The 24,047-nt window shown below is 39.5% G+C and overlaps 1 protein-coding gene across 4 annotated transcripts in view; it reads left to right on the forward strand.

The window, feature by feature from the left end:
- The window catches only part of col18a1.L (collagen type XVIII alpha 1 L homeolog), a 105,633-nt gene that overhangs the window by 66,120 nt on the left and 15,466 nt on the right, over nt 1-24,047 (forward strand). For all 4 annotated transcript variants that reach the window (NM_001087652.1, XM_018234124.2, XM_018234125.2 and 1 more), the window contains 22 exon segments: nt 1,181-1,725; nt 7,693-7,776; nt 8,164-8,205; nt 9,893-9,995; nt 11,059-11,177; nt 12,026-12,052; nt 12,158-12,349; nt 12,454-12,480; nt 13,261-13,323; nt 13,640-13,723; nt 14,033-14,086; nt 16,075-16,233; nt 16,819-16,872; nt 17,366-17,410; nt 18,839-18,979; nt 19,635-19,685; nt 20,892-20,918; nt 21,164-21,208; nt 21,312-21,374; nt 21,815-21,850; nt 22,468-22,551; nt 22,726-22,755. In NM_001087652.1, the coding sequence (NP_001081121.1) occupies nt 1,181-1,725; nt 7,693-7,776; nt 8,164-8,205; nt 9,893-9,995; nt 11,059-11,177; nt 12,026-12,052; nt 12,158-12,349; nt 12,454-12,480; nt 13,261-13,323; nt 13,640-13,723; nt 14,033-14,086; nt 16,075-16,233; nt 16,819-16,872; nt 17,366-17,410; nt 18,839-18,979; nt 19,635-19,685; nt 20,892-20,918; nt 21,164-21,208; nt 21,312-21,374; nt 21,815-21,850; nt 22,468-22,551; nt 22,726-22,755 (2,075 nt within the window).

A 24,047-nucleotide genomic window follows, 5' to 3' on the forward strand; every position in this document is an offset into this window, starting at 1 on the left:
TGTAATTAAACTAAGATTAAAGCACCAATTAACAATGAAATTGAAGCTCCAAGATAAGTTTTCTCATATTGGTTACATGCACTGTACAGGGCTGCTGGACCACACAACATATTATGAAGGGCTGATTTTGGGAATTGTTATCAATTCTATGCAGTGTTTGACTTTGGGCCCTACTTTCCCTTTAAACATTTCAGACTAAAACATTCTCTCTTGCATCACAGTTTTACTGAGTTTCCGCATTGACTGCTGAGTGTAAAATTGTTGAGAGATTTCTCTGATTCCATGTGAAATAACGCTGTCATTGCCAACATAACCCATCTGTACTGTACAAATGAAAGATTCTTTCTACATGGTCGTCACATTTCATTTTAAGGACCATGACAATTTCAGCTGTTCTTCTTGCTCGAGGATTTTCCCATGAAGATCCTGTAAAGTAGCAAGTCTCTGGGGATGCAGTGAAATGCGGGATCATCTCGCTGGGAAAAGAAGCATTTCAATTAGATGCTTTGATTTTGCAGTTGGCACCATTGCTCATTTGGAATTGATGAAAGGATCATTATGGTATACAAATTAATAGTGCTGTGCCTACATGTTCCCTTAGGGCCATGCCACAGGTGGCATTTTGACTAAAGAAAAAGGCATTTTGAACAAAAAAAATTGTTTGTCACTGGTTCCCTTAAAATAGTGTAGGAAACTCAACTTGTGCCATAGGCTTAAAGGTTATTTCCTCTATGTGCCATAGATAGCCCATTTTACAGTTGCTGTAATTACGGTACCTTTACAGAGGACCATTATATATATATATATATATATATATATATATATATATATATATATATATATATATATATATATATATATATATATATATACATATATATATACACACATTATACAAATGAATGCAATTGTGAAGAGTAGGATTGTCTTTGACTCAAGAGAAGTGGAAGATAGACAATATCTATACCTTTACACATGCATTCTTGTATATATTGTATTAGCCTTGTATATAGGTTTTTTTCTATTTCACTTGAGTGCATGCTTTTTTTTCTAGTTGAATTATCTTAGTGAGAATTTGTTTTCAATGTATAATTATGCATGTTAAATTTTCTTTATGATGGTCCAACATAGATAGCAGGGTAAAGATTTGCTAATTATTGTTTTCTGGTTTATTTAACAGACGGCTTTGGCACAGAAGTTGGCCTCTTGCAGTTGATTGGAGAACCTGTACCTAATGAGATCACCAAAGTCTTTGGGCCCGACAAGACACCCGCATATGTATTTGATAAAGAAGCCAATACAGGCCAGGTGGCCCAGTACCATCTACCCAATCCTATGTATAGGGACTTCTCTCTCCTCTTCCATGTCCAGCCATCAACTAACAAGGCCGGCATCCTGTTTGCCATCACTGATGCCTCTCAGTCCATTGTGTATATCGGGGTGAAGCTTTCTGAAGTCAAAGATGGGAAGCAAGACATCATCTTCTACTACACAGAGCCTGGCTCACAGGATTCCTATGTAGCTGCCACCTTCAACGTCCCATCACTGGTGAACCGATGGTCTCGATTTGCAATCAGTGTGGAGGATGAAGAAGTTGTACTGTTTATGGATTGTGATGAGCTGGAAAGGGTGCGCTTCGAGAGATCTCCAGATGAGATGGAACTAGAAGATGGCTCTGGGCTCTTTGTTGCTCAGGCAGGTGGTGCTGATCCAGATCGATACCAGGTAAAGAGTTTTCAATAGAATATAGTATTCTCATCTATTTATTTGGAGATGGTTGCCTCAAATCAAAACAAGATTCCTAATGTTACTGGGTGCATCTTAGAACAGAAGGGAGGGAGAATATTTGGCCTGATTTGAGTGTCATGTAGAACAGGGCAAATTAGAGCCTCCCAACATTCCTTAGTAGGATATAGACGGATTATAATTTTGTTTAATGCTTTAAATAGTATCATTATAGTTAACTGATAGGGAAATATTTATTTATAGCCATCAGGACATTGGGGGTTATAGCTTTTCTGGGTCTGATATTTCTGGCTTCATCCTAACTTGAGATTCATTGACTGGGTTCAACTGGGCATGCTCAGTTCAAATCAGGATCCTGACCTCTATTGTCCAGCTGGGATTATTTGGAGGTACAGTAATGAGGATCATTTAGTTAAGGGATATGAGACATGGAGTATTTTGATAAGTGCTTAGTGGTGATCAAGATGCCAGGGATGTCATGATCTGTAGGCCACAGCTCCAGGTCTTGGAATCAAGAAGTTCGATGACACATATAGGCTTTTCTTCCCAATGTATCCAGTAGGACATGCAATGAAATGAATGGAAGTTTTGATAGCTACTTATTTCATTGGTAGCAACATTTTAAGGTTAAAACTAATTAACTTAATAATTGATTTTTGCACTTCCAAATTTCAAATAATCTTAGAAGGATAGTTTGTGTAAGATGTGAGGAAAATTATAATTTTCTCTTCTACAAAAAAACACCTAGGTCAAGGTCAATTTGAGATTTGTAGTGAACACTTTTACTCTAGCTATGCTTGGAGCTGTAGTTGAATGGTTAATAGAACAATGGTTTTATAAATATGTAACTTTGTAGTGAATGAAGAGTGGGCCCTGACCAAATTCTGGACCTCAAACAGGGGCTTGAACTAAAAACATCCAAAAAACACAGATCTTTAATAAGTTCGGTGTTGGACAATGTAATGCTCCTCTAGCTTCCCATTAAGGTTTATATGGTAGATGGCTAAAGTAGATGAGAGGAAAATATTCTACAGTAATATAATATACATCTTGCTTTGTGTTTTTTTGTATTTCTGCCTGCTAATTCCTTTCACCTACACAAACAGACACTTTATTTTCTCTCTTCGTTGTCTTATCTCTACTGTTCCGTTCATTGTGCTTGGTGTAAGGTTATTCTGTTTTGGACACTGGGGGTGTGAGCAGATGAATTCCGAGTAATGTGTTAAGAATTTGCTGTCTGCAGTATGTGAACAAAGCAGGCATTTATACTCTGGAAATTAAGGAGATACACACAAAGGGGAAATTGAATGCTGAAAATGGCTGGATATGTGTGTGATAATTAATGTTGGGAGGGAGAGAGAGATTCCTATGGGATGCAGAACAGCTGAGGGAATGTCAAGTCAGATGGTTTTATTTGACTTCAGTTACAGACAAGTTATTGCCAACAGGATAAGAGGGTCACGAGCGCTGCCCTCTCAAGCTGCACATAGCGCGTGTGTAACAGTACATAAATCCTTTGGATTTAATAAAGTTGAAATTTATATTGTTTGATGGTTTTAGGAAGCAGAATAAGCCATGGTAATAGGTGCTGATAAACCCTGCGATAAATATTTTATTTTTACATCCACTCAAGAAGCTTTTAGGAAAGAGCAATTGTGAATATTTTGTGGTCTTCTAATCTGTCACTCGTAGGAAGTTCTGCCGCCTGTAACTGGCTAATTTATGGGGTCATTTAATCTGGTTTAGTCTCTGCTGGCCACTATTTGAGCTGGCTCTTGGCCGGGAATGCACTCTCAGGGACTTGTATTTCAGATAAGAATTCAGTGTAGCACTCTCTCTACCTTTGCGCTAAGTCAGTTGGTGTAGGATATATACAGCATAAGACCCTTGTGCTGGGTTAGTGTTTGGGCCAATTCTCACAAAAAAAAGTTTGCTTTCCCAGGGCCATAATCTAAAGGAGCCCTGTGCAGGTGCATATATGGTATGCCTGCCTCTAGCCATGCTGGGTGCTACAAATTTTGGGGGCACATGGATTCACATACAGGTTGAGGCACTACTCCTGGAGCTTCCATGCTCTTCTGGTTTGGAACAAGGCAGCAGGCAGGATATATATTTGTTTGAATTGAAGTACAGAGACCAGTGGGGGTTAGGGAAGATTGATGTTTTACTTGCAAAAAATCAAAAGCAAATGCAGGGGCAGGCAGTTATCAAAGGCAAAGTTATGGCAAGCAGCGGTAAGTTGAGGAACCCAGCAGAGGCTGCATTCTTTCTTATTCTAGCGTTTCTTTAATTCTTTGCAGAAAATGAAAACCTGCAACCTTTGGCTTCCCATCTGTTCTTAAACTAACCCTTTGAATTCCTTGGCCACAGGAAGACTGGGGGATGCGGGGAGTTGTACAGTATCGCATGCTGGGAGATGTAGTGGCAGGTGTTAGATCTCTGCCTTATAGAGATACAGTATTTAACATGTGGACCATTGCTCCATGTGTGCCCAGCTTTTGGGGATTAAGCTAGCAGTACATGCCCAGATTCCATCTGCAGTTTGGCCGCATTGCCTGGTCATGAATGGCAGCTCTAGGATTAGTCTCAACAGACCATTCTGTTATCCTGCAGCATCACATTTGCTCTGCCCAAATTGAAAATTGCAGTAGCTTATGTCTTTTGTAGGCAGGTGCACAATGCCTTGGCAGAGGCTGCCTGCAATTCTGATAGTTTTGGCTGTGTCTTCATAGCAACCAACAATCATTTGGGGCCATCCATGCATATGGCCCTTTGTACAGTATCAGCCCATCGGCCAATTGTTTGGATACTTGCCGTTTCTTCTTCTAATTTTCTTGCTGCTTCTGATTTGATATGAAGCTATGCCTCCCTGCTAGCTCCTTGTGAATGGCCATTAAACTAATTCTAGGGCCAAAAGAGAGCCTTTCCCATGAAATGTATTAATGTGCCTGGCAATGCCTCCCTACAGCTGCCGCTAAGCTGCTCTGGTGCTAATTAATAACATACTCCCTGCTACAGCAACCAACCGAGCAGCCATGAGAGTGAAAAAGCTTGGGTTGCTGGTGCAACACTTATTGTGAGCAAATGACTAAATATCCTGATACAACCAACTGTCCCACCGAGGTAGTGGCTAGTTAACTTTGATTATGTTATAACATGGACTACTATTGTCAACTTTTCCATTGGTCTTCATTTTTTATTTGTATTATTATTACATGAATTGCCTTCTTTTTCTGGCTTTTTTCAAGTTTCAAATGGGGATCACTGACCCCAGCAACCAAAAAAACTATTACTCTTTGAGACTACAGTGTTGTTGTTATTGTCACTTTTTATTACTTATCTTTCATTCAGGCATCTCCTATTCATCATCCAGTCTCTCCAGAAAATACATTTTTGTGCTTACATTTTGTGAGATCCATTTAAAGGTTGAATAATGTTTTTAAGGGTGCTATAGGAGTAACATTCAGATTTAACTAAACAGTCTGTGCATCCAGATGATTGCACTTGTGGTTTTCCCGCCCCCTTGTGGTACTGTACTGCAACAACACATCTTCAAATGCTTATGTTTTGGGTATTTAATTTGAGTGTGTGTGTTGGTTAAAGGAGACATATAGGATAAAGGGAAAACCCCTAATTTTGTAGGCAATTATGAATAATATGTGGTGCTGGTGTCACATTGTGCAACAAATTAATATTATCTGTAAAAATAGCCCTTTTATTAGAGCTCCCTATAGATGTTCTCTGGTCCCTGTCCCTGTTTCAAATGAGGGGTGGGTGTGTCCTAATGGTCCCTGTCAGAAGCAAAGTAGGAGGGGGACAGCCAATCACAGCCCTGCAGTCACACAAGCACAGACAGGTTTCAGTTCCCTATCAGGTCCTGCTAGCTGCTGATTGGTTCCTGTCCTACAGTGCAGTGAGCTGAGAACCACCGGCTACCCTGCACAGCCAGAGAGTTCAGCGAGCAGTAAGTGGAACTGATGGGCGGGACTAGTAGGGATTTTGCAGAAATTTACAATAAAGTAACCAGAAACACAAATTTTTAAGTACATTCCCTCTATATCTAAAAGAGTTTATGCACTGAACATTCTTGTTTTTTACTTAATATGTCTCCTTTAGGGTAGGGACACACTGGGCGATTTGGGGAGATTTAGTCGCCCGGCGACTAATCGCCGCGACTTTCCACGACCAATCTTCCCCGAATGCCTCCCCTCGCTCTGCGCCTGGCTAAAATAAAAAATCGCCTGCGCTAATCACACGCGGCGATTCGTTTTCCGAAGTCGCCCGAAGTTTCCTCGTGAGGCAACTTCGGGCGATTTCGGAAAACGAATCGCCGCGTGTGATTAGCGCCGGCGACTTTTCATTTTATCCAGGCGCAGAGTGAGGGGAGGCATTCGGGGAGAAAAGTCGCTGCGATTAGTCGCCAGGCGACTAAATCTCCCCAAATCGCCCAGTGTGTCCCTACCCTTAAGGTTTGTCTTACTAGAGAAAAAAACATCAAAGGTTAATTGTTATCGGTACATTCACTGTTTGGATTAAACCTATTGCAAAAGTGCTTGTCCATACCATAAAAAAGAATAACATGAATAATGAACTGCTGCTTGCCTTTAGAACAATATGAACAAGTGACATTTCTTTTCCTTTAGCATTTTACAAAGACGGTTAGAGACAAACAATTAAACAAACCTCTGGAACAAAGCTAGGGTCAGATGGACAACTTTCTTTGAGTGGGAAATTCGCCCACTCTGAGACCCATAGCCCCCTATGGGAGTATGCAGAATCATTGTGAACTTGGCTTCCAGCAACTTCCCAGCAATGTTCTCTCAAACTTTGAAGATGCTTCCAATATCAGAATACATTTCAGTGGGAGTTACATTATCCACTATATTTAACTCAGTATATTTTCCATTGTTTCCTAAACCATATTTTATCTCTTTAAATGTTGCATTCCTTGCTTGTAGGTTTCCAATAATAATTCCATTTTCACTGGCCTCTCTAGGCCAAGTATATGATCAGCCTTACCAAAATGACCTTTTTAATATTAAATTGACTTAGGATAGCTTATACATGAACCAACCTTGTATAGTATCCAATTTATTGCTCTGCAGGCCCATGAAACCATACGAGGGACATACACTGTTGGGACATACCTCTTCACTTTAACAAACCAACCTATATCCATAGTACATGGATCATCAGACCACCATACGCATTCCAGAAAATTCTTGTATGATTATAACAATACACAAAGGGGCAAATTCACTAAAGGACGAAGCGCCTAACGATAGCGTTAATTCGCTAGCGTAGCACATTTTCGTTAATTCACAGATTCACGAACGGACATTGGCGTAAATTCGCCAGTGTTACTTCGCACCCTTACGCCTCGCGAATTTGCGCAACGGACGTAACTACGCAAATTCACTGACACGCTAATTTTTCTGAACGCTACCTTTTACGCCAGACTTCCTTCGCCACCTCAGACCAGGCGAAGTGCAATAGAGTAGATAGGGATTGCTTCAAAAAAAGTTAACGCTGGCGCAACTACGAATCTTAGTGAATTTGTCCCAAAGGATCAGTTTATGTAATTGCAGGTAGAATCCACAAACTGGGAAATATATAAAAGGTTTTACAGAGAGAACATTGGATGTATAATGGCCCCCCAAATTAAAGCAGTATTTGGGTTCAATATTATTCACTGAGCTGGGGCTAAACTTGAAGGAATCGAGGGAGGATGAAAAGTCTTATCTTTATGTGATTGATAGTAATCACCATCGTCTTGAGCATAGTAAATGGTTTAATGTAACATATTATGGGTACAGTTTTCTCCAGCCTAGTAGTTAGCTTTTATGGGTATATATTACAAATATATTACAGATATGTATCTCTGTCTGGAGTTCCATCCATACATGTGCACCATGTATCTGAAGATTATTTGTATTCTCTTCCTAGGGTGTAATAGCAGATCTAAAGATTGTAGCAAATCCAAGAGCTGCAGAACGTCAATGTGAGGATGATAGCGATGATGATGATGGGGTGAGTACAACAATATGCACAGAGTTTCTTGGAGTGAAATTATATGCATATTTATCAGAGTTTGAAGAGATAATTTTTCACAAGTATCTCCAGAAAACCACTCCAAAAGCCAAAACGTATTTATTTACTTTTGCATGCACGTCACCATAGAGAGAGGAGTACAAAGACCAACCTTTATTATTGTCAATGGCAGTGGTGGAAGACTTTATTACTGACTTCTCATGACACTATAGAGGTTTCTGTATAAAAACAACCATTCAAAAGTTTGAAAATTCCATTACTTGCCAATTATTCTACTCTTGGGTTCATATGGGGATACGGGTCAAGGGGCTGCTTGTTTCTCAAGCAGCATAACCTTTACAATAATTTCTTTTATTTCCCACACAGATCTCTGGAGATTTTGGCAGTGGTATTGCAGAAAATGATTTGGTAAGATGCCGACCTCAGCAAGCAGTAGCTGTATCATTCTTAACAGGGCTTTGGCATGTGTTTGACAAAACCAAGCTGGGGTTTTGAGGCACACATTACAGTTGGGAGGAACTGCTTCTGACTCATGGAAACAATTAAGAATTGATATGGGTAATTTGCTCTTTGAGTTGCTTGCCTACAATGTAAGGGTTGCAATGTACCCTACATAAAGCAGCTGCTTCTATTTGATAGTAGGTATTGGACTTTTTTATAGACACACACTTCCACTGGGCTGTATTTATTAAAGTAACAATTTTAAGTTATAGGCAATCGCTGTGCATTCCATAACATCACAAAGGCTGCACCCAATTATTACCCAGTGAAAAGACACTGTGCAGATGTGTATGCAACTGATCTTAACATAAACATGCTCTTAGCAAAATGACACATTTGCCTTGTGGGTTTTATCCTGGGTACAAACTAGTGACAGAATTCTGTTAAATAGCTTCTCATTATTTTTATAGCGCACATGTGCAACTATCTCCCAAAAGCACTGCCTTTTCTGTCCATAGTTGCTCATGCACAACGTAATTTTTCTAATATGAACAACAGTTTTGAGACTGCATTTTATTTTAGAGTTTTTCCTTAGATAACAACAGGTAAAGAGAGATGAATAAAAGTATGAACGATATGAATTTAAAAGGAAATGGGATTTGGGAATGTTTGATGGTTGGAAATTACAATATGCACATGATAATTGACCTCACTATTATTTTTTTGGTGTGCATAAATTACTTTCCTGGTCAATGCCAAGTACACTCATGTGAAGCACCAATAACTATCCCATGACTGATCTCCTTTCCGCATAACCACATGACCCCTATCCTGCACATCAAAATTCCAGAGCAGCAATGAGCCAGTAACGCTTGTCTGGAAGGAAAAGTTTCAGCCAATTAATTTATAACAGTTTAGATAACTTTAACATATAAATGGCATATTATTATGACCATACATTTTTTTAGCTAGATCTGAATACAGAACAATGTGTTATTAACTAATTTACAGATAATATACATTTGCACAGCTTGCACAACTACCCCATATCAATTTCTAAAGTATGTTTAGGTCTGTAAGACTAAAAAGTTAAAGCCTACCCATTCTGCCCCATTTCTTAATATCTAGGTTCCTAGTGTAGAGGGGCCATACACGGGCACATTTAAGCCCCTTAAGACCTAGTCAAAGCTTATCTGCCCGTATTGATTTTGGGTATTACTCGAGGCTGAAATGATCGGATTAGCCCAATATAACCCAGGGTAAAGGTGACCATATTGATCAAAGATCTGATTGTTTAGTCACCTTTAGCCCCCTCCCCATGGGGACCCTTGCCATGACATCCAAAGCAGCACAGGAACTATTTGACCCAAGGTTATGACTAAAGTCACTAAAAACGAACCCAAGGGAAAGGTTCTCACTAACCTGTACATAGAGTGCTCCACTGCCTGCTTCCCATGAGGCTCTATAAACTTTTATGGTAGAAAAACCTGCCAGAAAGAAGAGAATCTTTCACCTCATAATTAATAATAGATGATTGAGACTGAGTAAAATTGTATAATTGCTTTGTAAGCAAAAAGTGAATAGGAAATGAAAAAAAAAACTAACTGCTTCCATATTGAGCCAAGTATCTTGTTTCACTGTTTGTTTATACCAGGTGACGACTTCTCCTCCTGTGGTCATCAAAGTGCAGCCTCCTATAACTGTCCCTCCCATACAGAGAACCCCTGTGGAGAAAGAGATTGTTGTGACAGGTCAAGGTATTATTTCTTTATAAATCTTGTTTTTTTGATTTGACAAAATGAATCGGAAGAACAGTTATATGAGACTTATATTATTTGGTTTTGTTTTTTTGCTTTATTGGATTTAAACAAGGCAGTCTGTTTCACTATAAAGTTGGCCACACACAGGGCAGTTTTCTAGATAAGGTTAATTGCTTAATTTAGATAATTAGAAGATTAAGCCTCATCCTGTTTCTGGGTTAGCCAGTGACCCTGATAGATGTGCCATAAAAGGTCATTAGTCAACCTTTTTCTTCATGTTGGGCAATCGTCTTGGATTTCTCCCATTGATCAAAAAATTTCCAGAGTTATTAACATAATGAAGCTCAATATCAAATATCTTGCACATTTCATCCCTATGGCCTTAGCTCCTTTAACATTTGCTGCGTGCTTGTATAGGGTGTAGGGATGCACCGAATCCACTATTTTGGATTCGGCCGAACCCCCGAATCCTTCACGAAGGATTCGGCTGAATACCGAACCGAATTTGCATATGCAAATTAGGATTCGGATTCGGTTCGGCTGGACAGAAGGATTTGGCCGAATCCGAATCCTGCTGAAAAAGGCCGAATCCCGAACTGAATCCTGTATTCGGTGCATCCCTAATAGGGTGATGTGCGCAGCAACGCCAACTTCCATAAGTATGAGAAAAAGGTTGAGATTTGTGGTTCCACAAAGGTTCCACAGAGCAATATTCCCCATATGTGGTGACAAAAGCCAACTGTTGTGCTGCATGAATGTCTTTACCCCAGACTCAATCCATACCCCTTTATATAAATGATCAACCCTGCCAACACACACTTTAGTTTCCAGTTACAACAGTTAAATAAATCAAAGTACAAGAAGCAAACAAAAATTGTAACTTTATTAAGGGTAGGCTCATCCTCCACTTCTCCCCAAAATGTAGGCCTATGTGTCCTTTACAGAAATCAGGGCCTGGTTGAGACTCTGTTTTGGACTCTTCCAGCTTAATGGGAACTCTTCAGTGTGGGTGCAATGTTGGGTCTGTGTATCAATAATGGTCTGGTGTCTCTCATCATAGGTCAGCAAGGGATTAAAGGAGAGAAGGGTGATCATGGAGAGAAGGGTGAGAGGGGACTGACTGGTCCTAAGGGAGACAGTGCAAGTGTGAGCCCAGCTTCTGATTCCAACGGAGAAAAGGTACGTTTCATGTAATTGGTTGATGCTATATTTACACATCATCTGTAGTATAATCAAGATTGAGGGATGAACCGAAGCTAATGAATTTATCATGTGCTGGTTGCCTCTACAAATGTTCTTACATCACACATCAATAGTTATATATATATAGTTAAATATATTCTAGTGTCACTGTATATCTTCTTTATGCATAATGGTCCCTGTAGGATACTAGAACAGTGCCAAAACTAGCTAGGCTGTATGACTCAGATCTGGCCAATAGCGTTTTTTTTCCCCAGCAAATGACTTGTAACATTCCCCTAATCTATGCCCCCTGCAGGCTTACTGACATTTCTACCGAAAAGTAGTAATAATGTGTCTGGGCTGACTCATACAACTTTCTTAGTTATTGAATAATTCATGTTATGCCATACACTAGACCCCAGACACAGTGCTGTCAGTTCCTGACCAGGAAACCTGCCTATATTGTAAAACATCTAACACTGAAGCAACTAATAGACATACATAGAATAACTATCCAACAGTTTTAAAATGGCAAAATATGTACTCCCAAGCAGCACCGTTACATTACCTTTATAGGAGTAATTACCAGAAGGCTGTCATATATCACTATAGTATACAGCATAATAATAAATACTGCTATGATTTTCTTTAATGAGCGCTTGCTCATATAAACATATTTCTATGCTTGTATTTCTATGGTTTTCAAATAACCTTGAGATTCACAGTTACCTCCATTATGGTATTTGCCCTTTGTATCTGGTTTTGCATAGCACAGGATGTTTTCTAAATTATGTAAAGGTTTTATACCATGAAGTAATTGAGTCATTTCTATAAATTGTTCACAGGGCCAGAAAGGAGAGGTTGGAGTGAAGGTCAGTGACATATTCTGGCTATTTTGTGACGTGGGTTGAGACAAGTTAATTGACTGCTACTACTGTATACTGTGGTTTAACAAGTCCTTCAATCTGGCTCATTAGGGAAGTGCAGGCTTTGGTTATCCCGGGCCTAAAGGGCAGAAAGGAGATCCTGGAACCATGGGACCAAGAGGACCAGCAGGCCCCCCTGGACCATCTATATTACAGAAAAGTGACGGAACTACAGTAAGGCAGGTCACAGGACCTCCAGGCCCACAAGGCCTGGCAGGACCGGCAGGAAAAGACGGGGAACCAGTAAGTAAATTACAAAACAAAATGTAAAAAATCTGCAAAAAATACACAATTATTTTTTTTTTCTGTAAAATCAATAATGAAACTCTTTTTCATTTTATTTTCAGGGTGACCCTGGTGAAGATGGTAAAACCGTAAGTTTCTTTGTTGTTTTTGTCATTCAGTTAAAACTCATGATACAGAGAAACCTGCCCTTGTCATTTGCTTATAGTGCATCTCAAAGACTATGGCACATGAGGAGACAGTAAGCATTTTGGAGTGATAATAATTGCCTGGCCTACATATGTTCTGGCAAGATCCAGGTGATTTCAATGAAAGTATATAGAGCGGCAATTTCAAGCATGTTGTCGTCTGTCCACTGAGCTTGAAAGCTTAAATTTGCTTAAATGTGCTGCAACCATAAGGGCTAAACTACATGGGAGATTTTGTAGGATGACGTTGGGTCGACAGGTCGCTTCCTACAAGTTGGATGTTGCCGAATGTGCCAAAATATAATGTAACTGATACAAATATCTGATGTGTAAACTACATGGACGAATTGCATTGCAACATTACTATCTGATGCAGACCCTTCATTCTGCGTCTTCATCCAGTGAAATAAAATCTGATGGTCTCTGGCCAATGTTTTTTCTCATTGAAATACACTGAATGTCGTCTGTAGATGCATGAACAAAACACACCATCTGACTTTATCTGATCTGACTTAACATTATAGCAATGGGAATCAGATTTTGAAGGATCCTACAAAATCTCGTACTGTTGCATGTGTCAGATAAAAGTTTGTAGCCTACTTTTGCCCAACAGTTCTGTTTTGAAAGTTTTTCTCTTAGGAAGCAAATACAGCCAACCATGCACCTATAATAAAATCCCCAGATAAGTCAATATCTTCAGATTGTGTATTTGTCACACTGCAGGGAGAAGTTGGCCCACAAGGATTTCCAGGGACCCCCGGTGATCCTGGGCAGAAGGGAGAAAAGGTGAGTTTTATTTGGTCAAGGAAAGTAAAGGTGGGTCATGTGTGAAGCCAGAGTTAAATCATAAGTGCAAGCGTGACATGTGACTGTGATTTGATGAATTCCCAGTAGGAGGTGTTTAGCCAATAGTAATGAAGAAACGGTAAGTATTTCGATTTCATATGTGGTATTATACAAGATGGGCCTTTGCTGGGCAAAGACAATTAAACTATGATTGGAAATGCTGGTCAGAAATGTATTGTTTCCTAGTAGTAGTAGTTAATTTCTTTAGTAATGATCATATATTTATTCCATATGTTATGTTCCTGCTCTCTTTTAGGGTGATACTGGTGTTGGTATGCGAGGTCCTCCTGGGCTACCAGGTCCACCAGGCCCCCCTGGACCTGCTAAAACAGACAAGCTGGTAGGTATTTACTTGAGGATCTCACACCACATATATATTTAACTCACTGACAGATCACATCAGTTACACCAAAAGCATAGATATGTGGAAAGTGAGCAACTTTTAATTCACTTCTGCGCAACAACCACATTTGTAAGTACAGTGTATATGAAGAATAACATGGCTGTTACACGAGCCTTCTTGCTCTTACTTCTATAATCATTGTAAGAGTGTGAGGAATGGTTGATATCATGATTGCTGATTCAGTAACCATGTACATGTACAGTACAATAATTCAGTAGTCATTGGCTTCTTGTCTTTCATTTTCAGACATTCATTGACATGGAAGGTTCTGGATACAGTGGAGATTTGGAGCATGTCAAGGTAAGTAGTCACTTTTTATACAATGACTGAAACACTGAGAAGAAAGGGAAGCTGTCATTATCATACACTTTTATTTATGCCTGAAATATGGCGACAACACATACACTCAGCACTGTACAAAGGATTGTTTTTTTTTCATTTACATCAATCCCTGCCCCTGTGGAGATTACACACTAGAATAGTTTCATCAGGAATCAATGAATTTGTAATGCTTGAGGAAACTGGAGTATCCAGAAGAATTTTATGCTGACACGGAGAGAACATACAAACTCCTCTCAGGTTGAACTGAATTTAGGATCCTGCATTGCCAGTTTACCAGTGAACAACCAATGTAATAATAAAATAATGAATTGCATTGCCTAGCCTAGAATAGATCAATGTGGTACTCTTAACATAAACTTCCTCAAGCTGGGCCCTCATTGCCTCCTTGTCTTGAGTTGGCCTTTTATACATAAACAATTGCAGTCATAGGAAAAGGCCTTAGGGTTTCCTCAGTGATGTGATCGGCCCATCAACCCTGCCTAAGGCACATATCTGGCAGGTAAATAAACAGCTCCCCAGCAAACAAACAGCTGTAATGAGCAGAGCCCCAAGGATGTTGATGACAACATACCATCTGATATTTTCCAGCTCATAAATCTCTACAAATAAGTCAAAGTAATGCTTACCTCATCCTAGCTAAGTATACATCAAAACCAATAAACACAAGGCATTCTAATATAGCGTACCTTCTGCTTCCCCTAAAGCTTTCTGACCATTAACCTTCAACTTCTTTTCTTCTACCGTTAGATGTTGCTTGAGTTTTGTTACCTAAACAATTATAATTGTGTGTTTATTATTTAGCAAAGTATTGGCATAAGACATACACTGCACTCATTTATTTAGTCTAGCTTTACATGAGAATTCCAAAATATCAACCTTTTTTATGCAGTAAAACTTGTTGGAATTTTTAAGATAGCTATGGGAATGTTTTCATAAGTCATATGGAATGGGCAATGTAATAACATCCCTAAGCTCATGGAAGCAATTATCTTTAGCAGTCCTGACATCCGTGTTTGTATAAACTTCTAAAATCTATAGCTGGTAGGAAAGTGATTCTGTTTAAACTGTCATACTAGATAAATTTATTCTGTGTACATAAAAATGTATTATTTGTAGTTCTTATTTTAAGATTTGTGCAGCCTTTGATTCTTAATAAGAGCAATGTAACTGTGTTTGTATGTAAAACTTTGGATTTGCATAATCTTTTGCAGAGTCACAATGTTAATTGTGGTTGTTTTTGTAATGGGAAGAGTTTTCATTTTATTTGAGTATATCTATTAAAAAACTCTTCAAATTAGGTAATAAGTCCTAGTGCCAAGATATCCACATAGGGAAAAGCACATGATGAGCACGTTTGTATATTGGCAGTGTTGCCCTTTGCATACATCAACAACTAACTTATTAACTCAAGAGAGTAATGAATGCAATGTGCATGTAGGCAGTAACCAGAAAAAGGAACTTAGCCTGCCCTTAGGAACTGTTAATAATAGCCAAATGCACCTTGAGGCCTTTGCCCTGACTGTTCCATGCCACATAAACCTGGCACTGGTAGTTAAACAAGCACCTAGAGAACTGCAGACTGAACACGTCCAATATGAAAAGTCACCTTAAAATTCCACGACTTTTATCAAAGCTTGAGGAGATGGCTATATTGCATCAAACACAGAATCATTTTAATAATACACATTGTGTAAAGAAGACTTTGGGTCTTATATAAAGTGGCACAGTATTCCATATTTCTTACTCAAAAAGCATTAGAATATTTACTACTACTCGGCTGTGATTTCACTGATAGATTCTACATGTGCTGTGGCTTTACACCACTCCTGCATAATACTGTATATATACCTGTCCTCAGTTGGAGCTATTGTGCCTATGTAATACAGAAAACTGCCTTTATTATTCATCTATACTAATGTTCTCACTTTTTCTGTTGCATATTTCAGGGACCCCCTGGTTTGCCTGGGCCCCCAGGTCCTCCAGGTGTACCTGGGTTACCCGGAGTACCCGGAACTTTTGGAATGAACAGCACAGGATTGCCGGGTCCATCTGGGTTGCCAGGCCTTCCAGGAAAGGAAGGAATTCCAGGTCCTCCTGGCCTCCCCGTAAGCAAATGCTCAGCATTAAATGTGCCCTGTATTATTTCTTTTTTCTCTTGGTAACATCCTGGGTACATTTGTAGTTTACAAAATATATACATAGTCATCAGCACTTGATTGGAGCATACAGAGGGGTGCTGAGCCATGAAAAAGAAAGAGACCAGGATACATTTAGAGTCAGCCATGTATGGGCAGAAGTTGGCTTCTTTTTGTCACAAAACAAGGAAGTAAATTTTTTCCCCTTCCCAACACTAATTTGCATATGCAAATTAGGATTCGGATCTTTCGCAAAGGATTCGGGGGTTCGGCCTTATCCAAAATAGTGGATTCGGTGCATCTCCATTTAAAAGTAAGCGTTTTTCTTCTGGAATGGCGTTCAGATTTGATCTTAGGTTTATATTGATAATATATAAGGGATAAACGTCCTTAGGTGGGTTGGTGAATAGGATAAGGAATAGTTCAGAAGTTTGTGAGTATTATACAACAATGGGCTTATATATGTACCTTGATACTATGTATTCATATATTAGGAGGATTTGTTCCACCTTTGTTTCTTTGGGTGTCTTGTCTGATCTGTTTATTATTCTTTAGGGACCCCCTGGAAAAGATGGATTGCCTGGTGCGTCTGGTGTTGCTGGAATACGGGTAATCCCTTCTTGGGTTTTCCATTTATTTTGTTGAGTTTATCATTTGAATGTTATTGATGTTGCAGTGGAGTTTTCTTCTACTGCTTATGAATAACATGTTGCATATAATGAGAATTAGCTCTATGTTAGTAATGATCTTATCTGTCCAATTGGTTTGAAATTAAATTAAATTTCTCTAAAGTCAAACAATTTGCAGAGATACTTACTTGTCACAAATCCCTACATTTTGGCATCATGTGTTTAGAACAAGGCCTAGAGATGTTATTCTTACCAGGGCCTTCTTTGAACGTAGGGAAGGAGCTGACCACGCATTGGGGAGGAATTTAAAAACATAAATTACATTCTTTAGACTTTGAGTAAAGAGAATTCAGGTTGTCTGGGTCTGATGTTTCCAATTACCTTTTGAGTGTTGGGGTTGACTTCTGCGTTGGCTTTACATACTGTATGAACATAACATGAGTCTATCTCTCTAATGATCCTTATTGGTTTAGGGTGAAGATGGAGAGATTGGTCTTCCAGGGGCCCCTGGAGCAAAGGTGAGCAAAGCAGTTACTGCACTCATAATTACTCTCACTTCTCACCTGTTTCACTTCTCAACACTGTCTCACTGTCCCTTAGAGTACGCTGCCTCCTATCCCACTGTATCTGTATGAGATGTTCTCTCGTTATTCTCACAATGAGGTAAAAGGTGTCAGACTGCAAGCATGCTCCGAAGTTCAATGCCGTGTGTAGTTAGCAAAGGGGGCGGAGATACTTGTGTGACTTTGTTATTGTGATTTTGTAGTATTTTTGCAGACCCATGCCCAACATGGACCCGCTGATCCACAACCCTCACCTGCCTCCCCATTATGCCCCTTGACCTAGGCCCGCCACCCGGCTTACAATAGGTTAACTTATCTTCTGAACTGGGGCCTGTGAAGGGCTCTACTTTTGCATGCGATTCCAAGGCCATTGCCTTGCTGCCATAAGCTCTGCAACATATCATTCTTGCCATGTGGATTGCAGGTCCCTAAAGGCAAAGGAAGACAAAAATAAATCGCCAGTGCTCAGTCTAACCCATGCTGTGCGGTTGACCATCTGCTAGAAGTGATAAGCCATAATTTGTACACAAAATGAAGAAGGATTATGCTGTCAATCTTTCACCCCACATGCATGCACCCCCTGTTACCGTGGTAGTTTTGTCACTGATCCAAAATCCAATTTTACTTCATTAAGAAGCACACATGGTCTCCCATAGTCTCTTCCTCCTCCCACAGCCAGGATCTGAATGGAGGAGAAAGCAGAGGAGGTGGGATTTAACAAAAACAAAATGCACCCTGCACAAAGGACACACCCTTATCCAATTCCTGAGAATTCTGAATAAAGAATCTCTTCCCTGTACGTTACTGCGAGTATCATGTCTGTGGAGGGCAACTTATGCAGGGATTCTTCTAAGTGAATACATCTCCTGCATAGCAAATTAAATGACACAAGTGCCGCAGTCTCAGTCTCATTGTAGTAGAAGCTGTCAGACAAAAATAGATGTTTAAAACGTACTTTTTAAAAAAACAATTATCAAGATGCTTAAGGAGAATTTGATGCTTCCATGCAATCCCATTTTAAGGAGATTGATATTAAACCCAATGTTTGGAATTGGGGATTTTACCCTTTAGCCGCATGGTCTTGTGATCTTGTGAAAATGAATAACACTATAAGCCACAATTGGAATTGAGCTCTGTGTTAAGTGGAAGAGAACTCCACTTGATTGATTGATTGATTGATTGATTGATTCTTTGAGCATGCAGTTGTGTGCAGGCTACTGTATTTGTGCATGGAGTGGAATAAAAATCAGTGCTCTTCCAGCATGTAGGCCTGTAATACTCTTTCTGGCCCAGTCATCACTTGCAAGGAAAAACAGGCTATTATCTTTATATTATGCTGTAACACCCTCTTGTAATGATCTGTATTTCTTGTATCTTTTATAGGGTAACCCTGGTGAGCAAGGACAACCTGGAGCTGCTGGACAACCTGGTTTAGCTGGACTTCCTGGACCAATGGGACCACGTGGGCAACCAGGTCCTCCAGGACCACCTGGGCCGGTGAGCCGTGGATCTGCAATTGGCTTTGTAAGTAATCTACAATTTAGCAAATAGAACTTTGCAGTGCCACACGATTAAATGGTTTCTCCATTATTTTGATGATCCTTTACTGGTACTGGATGTCTAGAAGAAGGGACTCCACCCTACAGCAATGAATTGCTTTTCTTTATGCAACAAAACGAAATGCCTTATGGAGTCTATGGATAAAAATGTGGACATAGCTTCTTCACTATCTCTACCATAATTTAAGTACAGTCCCCTTTAATCTTTTTACTGCACACCATTTATGTATATGTAACAAATGCCTTTATGCTGCATGCACTGTGGATAAAATAGAGGTGTCACAAATTGGGTTAAACATAATGCTAAATGATATGACGTTGGTATGCCCCCTGCTATTAAGGGATGACTCATGCCCTACTTGTTATAATTTAATTCCTTACACAGTTACAGTAATATTCATTCTCCATCAGTGGCACAATTTTCCTAGTGGCTCTCTCCCCTCAGTTTTTATTCTACAATGGTTGCCTTTTTCTTGGCATAGTGGCTCTGAGCATTGCCCAAATCTGGCCACCAGGCGGCACTGCTGTCTGAGCCCAGCAATGCTTTTTGCACACCAGCTGCAGTCGGGCAATACAATGGTCTATTTTATTTATGTTAATATATCCATTTTATACTGCAGGATGACATGGAAGCTTCAGGGCTTGGATTTGGCTTAAGAGAAGGGGCACAGGTAATGTGAACTCATATATTTATGTATTTTTTGTACATAATTCTAGGGGGGAGGGAGCTTATAGCAGACCAGAATGGGTCATAATTATCTATATAAATACAGAGACATAAGGTACAGTAAGTAAGAGGAACAGAATTTGGGTGAGCAGTGGTACACATATATGCTAATCTTTTGTGTTATTAAACCTGTGTTCCTTAACATTTTCCTTTAAGATACACTAATAAAGACCAGAGGTCAGCTTTGCAGCCCAGTAATTAAGCAATTGCTATTCAAGTCATTAGGGAGCCATAATGAGCATTTTTTTCCCACATACAGTCCATAGATACAAGAAAATACATAACATCACTACTTGTGACATTGCCCTGACTTTTGATTCCCAACCCACAGGTTAAAATTTCGTATATTAAACTGGGTAACTGCTTCCAGCTCTCCTCATATTGTTGTAGAATGTATGCTAGATGGGTTCACTTCAGGTGACTTCGGAAAACGATTTACATTCTAGCTGGTTGGAAGGCAGTTCGGGGAGATTAGTTGCCCCAAAGAGGCTTAGCTTGAGGCACGAATAAAGTACCAATTTTTTCACCATAATCAGAGTGCTGCTGAAGTATTTTCTTGTACGAGTCGCCCCAAAGAAGAGATTTGTCACCGGGCGATTAATACTCTCTGAATCTGACCGTGTGTCGCTGCCCGAAAGGTAGCCTGGAGCTAACTACATTCAGCCATTGATCTAAAGCGAGGGGGCACAGGGACGTACATTGAGCATAGTTTTTCTGGTATAAAATAATAAAGTCCTAACTAGAGCCTGGTATTGTAAAAGAGAACCAAGTCATTATAGGTATAAGGAGAAACAGCTGGTCTGAAGCATGTGAATATAAGATTCAAATTCTCCATGGAAGAATTGCTTCTTCCAATAGAGCAAGGCGTACAGGAGTCACATACAGCAGCGATACTAACCAGCCAGGCTTGACAGAATTGTACCTCTGTTACTCAGAATGACAATCTGATCTGAATGCAATAACTCAAAACTGTAAATCTGTTTGGTTGAAATCTTAACACATTTTAACATTCTTAACTTAACATTTGTAAAGTTAACTATCATTTAACAGTTTGTGGCACAGTTAATTGCATTGCTCCTATGCCCAGTGTCTGTATAGCTACAGGTTGGCTTCAACTGTTTATTTTAACCTGCCTTTTCTCTATTTTTAGGGGCTTCCTGGACTGCCTGGGGCAAAGGTCAGTATATTTAATTTTCTTAACTATAGAATACTAGAATAAACATAGTATTAGTGCAGGCATAATTTGTGCATTATTATGATTATGTGACATATTTCTAAAGTGCCAACATATTCCACAGAGCTATATACAATAGCTGGGTGTATAAATAGAACATACAGATTACATACAAAAACGTACAGCTTTGTATGTGTGTGTATTTTGTTATACGTAAGAGCTTTATTCACACAGCCATTTCTTTGCAGGGAGAGCAAGGAAATCCAGGGCTGCCAGGATTACAAGGAGTTAAGGTAAGAATAACTAATAATTCACAGACATGTAGTTTATTAATGCATCATGCATTTTCTTTTATTTGGTGAGAATGACCAATGAAATGCTTTGTGTCATTTCCAGGGAGATAGTGGTCCTCCAGGCCCTGAAGGAAGGCAAGGGTTGGATGGTTTCCCAGGTCCAGAGGTAGGTGTCAGGAATCGTCCATCTTGCCATTCTATGTTCTGAATATAGACTGGTTTCTTTATCTCCCCAGCGATAATGCTCATTATTTATGTCTGATTCTGTGGGGGTTTCCTTATAATTCTTATAATCCTCATCCAGCACCAAATCTCTTACTATTTGCTCCCTAGTGTTATGTGTTGTTCATTGGATGTGTCATTTGTTCAAGGTCTCCAAGCAACTGTCACCATAACTCACTCTCTCTCCTAAAATTCTCTAAGACTTTTTTCATTCTCTGGGTTCAGCTGCTTCTTCCTCTTGCATCACTCTGTACCCCTCTTTCATATTTCTGCTGCATTTTTCTTTACTTCTCATCTTTGTTTATGATTGAGAGTGACTGCAGCTGCCTTAAAATGTGTTATCATTAAGCTTTATTATATTAAAGACACTTTGTCTTTCTACAGGGATTAAGGGGTGAAAAAGGTGAACGTGGTGAGCGGGTAAGTGTCTGCTACTAAAAGAATATTTTACTTATACAATTTATACAAATTAAGCAGATGTAGTAGCATCGTCAAGCCATGTTCAGTGTAGTCTGACTTTCCCATGTTAATGAGGCGATAGGGACAAAGACGAGGTCCTCTGCACCAATTATCAATATGAAAATGCAATATGCTGTGCAGAGGCAGAATCTGCCCTTTCCATAGTATGATAGAAACTGGGAAGCATGTGGAATATTTACAAGGAAGATTTGGCATGTTCCCAACCCATATAACTTGTCCTGTCTACCCCATAAATGTACTGATTAAAAAATGTTCTTCCGCACCGAATCAGCCACTTGTATGACCTGCCCCACATATATCTGGCTGAAAATCAGTTAGCTGTCTAGCAGACAGGTAAAACTGCCAATGCATAAAGAACACATCAGCTCCAAATTAGCAGATCTTACCATGTATACCTAACTGTTTGTGACTTGATTGCTTGTTCTGTACATGTAGCTTAGCCCTGGTAACATGAGCTTAATTTACCACATGGTTATCTGCCATAGGCTTATCATATTTGGAAATGCACATATAAAGATTTGACTCTATTTTTTGTTTTCAAATTTCTCTGATTATAGGGAGAGACTGGTCATGATGGTGTCGGTATTCCAGGTCCACCTGGACCTCCTGGTCAGGTTCTTTATGTACCATCAGATGACAAGGTTAGTCTCCTTTTACAATAAAAATTGGAATTGCTCTCTTTTCGAACTTCATAGAGAGATTGTCCATCTAGCCTAATCCCGCAGTCCCAGCCAGCACTTCTTTGTTGGCCTGCTTTTCTAGTACTGTTGTTTCCTGTAATGATTCTAATATTATGTTTCTTGTTGTTGTTTCAGAGTGTTGTTGGTGCCATTCCTGGACCAGAGGTAGGTACATGACGGAAGCATTAATGGTTATACATAATTCCCTTATGTGTTTGGGGTCAAGGACTGATGAAATTATGGCATTTAGAGAGAGTTTGTGACAAATAAAAGAACATGTGTATTATTTTTATTTATAAAGCACAAGCATATAACATAAACAATACAGAAACGTAAACTTGAGAAAAGCCATAACTATCAAGAGCTAAAAAAAAAAGCCCAGAACATGCTTTAAGCTATGACCTTCCTCTCCATGTGACTTTGCCAACTCTGCGTCTGTTTGTTTGGGACATCATTAAAAAATAAAACAAATGCATTTAGAATATATTTTGCAAATGAGCCCTGTCTGTTCAATTTATCAATAGGACACAAAAGATATTGCATAGTGGGTGGTTCCCCTAACTCAATAACAAACCCCACTCTTGATCACTAACTTTCAGTGGCTGCAAGAATGGCAGATATGAAATACACGCCGGCTATGGCATAGATATTTCAGTCAGCATTACTGAACTAGTGGTTATCTCATGTATGGTTTTCTATGAAGCTCAAAGAGGATTAGAAGTCAGCACTCACCCTTAGGGTATAATGGACGGTGTGCAAGTCTGTGGTGGCCACCTCCACCTTTTCTGTAGATACAATCAGCAAGTAGACAGCACCACACGTTTGAAGTATCATAAAAAGGCCTTTATTTAAAAAGGGCTTATTCCTCAGACAGAATTACAATAGCGACGTTTCAGGCACACAATCGCCTTTTCTCAAGCTACTGAGCTCATGTTAGTGCACACTTTTTATATCATTTGTGACAGTGCCATCTAGTGGCTAATTAATATACAAAGACACAGCAGCATTTCCTTAAATTGAATACATAGTATACAATGTTGCAACATCAATATATAACAATGTATTGAACAAGTCCATCCTGTCAAATTGCCGGGACCAATCCAAATCTGGAACAAAAGATATATATCAAAATAAAAATACACTGAAAACTTAAACAAAGTCATCGGAAATTTTATGCAGTTCGTACTCCCTATTAAGAGATGTCAGGGGGTGTCAGGGTACCTAGCTTACGTATCCACATGGCTTCCCTTTTTAGCAATTCCTTTAGTCTATCCCCGCGTCTATGCAATATTGGGACCCCATCAACCACTTGAAATTTTAATTGCTGGACTCCATGTCCTTTCTCAATAAAATGACAGGCCACAGCCTGTTCTATCTTTTTGGTTTTAATAGCGGACTTATGCTCACGTATGCGATCTTTAATCATGCGGGACGTCTGTCCCACATATTGCAAACCA

Source organism: Xenopus laevis, chromosome 9_10L (assembly GCF_017654675.1).
Source record: "Xenopus laevis strain J_2021 chromosome 9_10L, Xenopus_laevis_v10.1, whole genome shotgun sequence".
Classification (NCBI taxonomy): Eukaryota; Metazoa; Chordata; class Amphibia; order Anura; family Pipidae; genus Xenopus; species Xenopus laevis.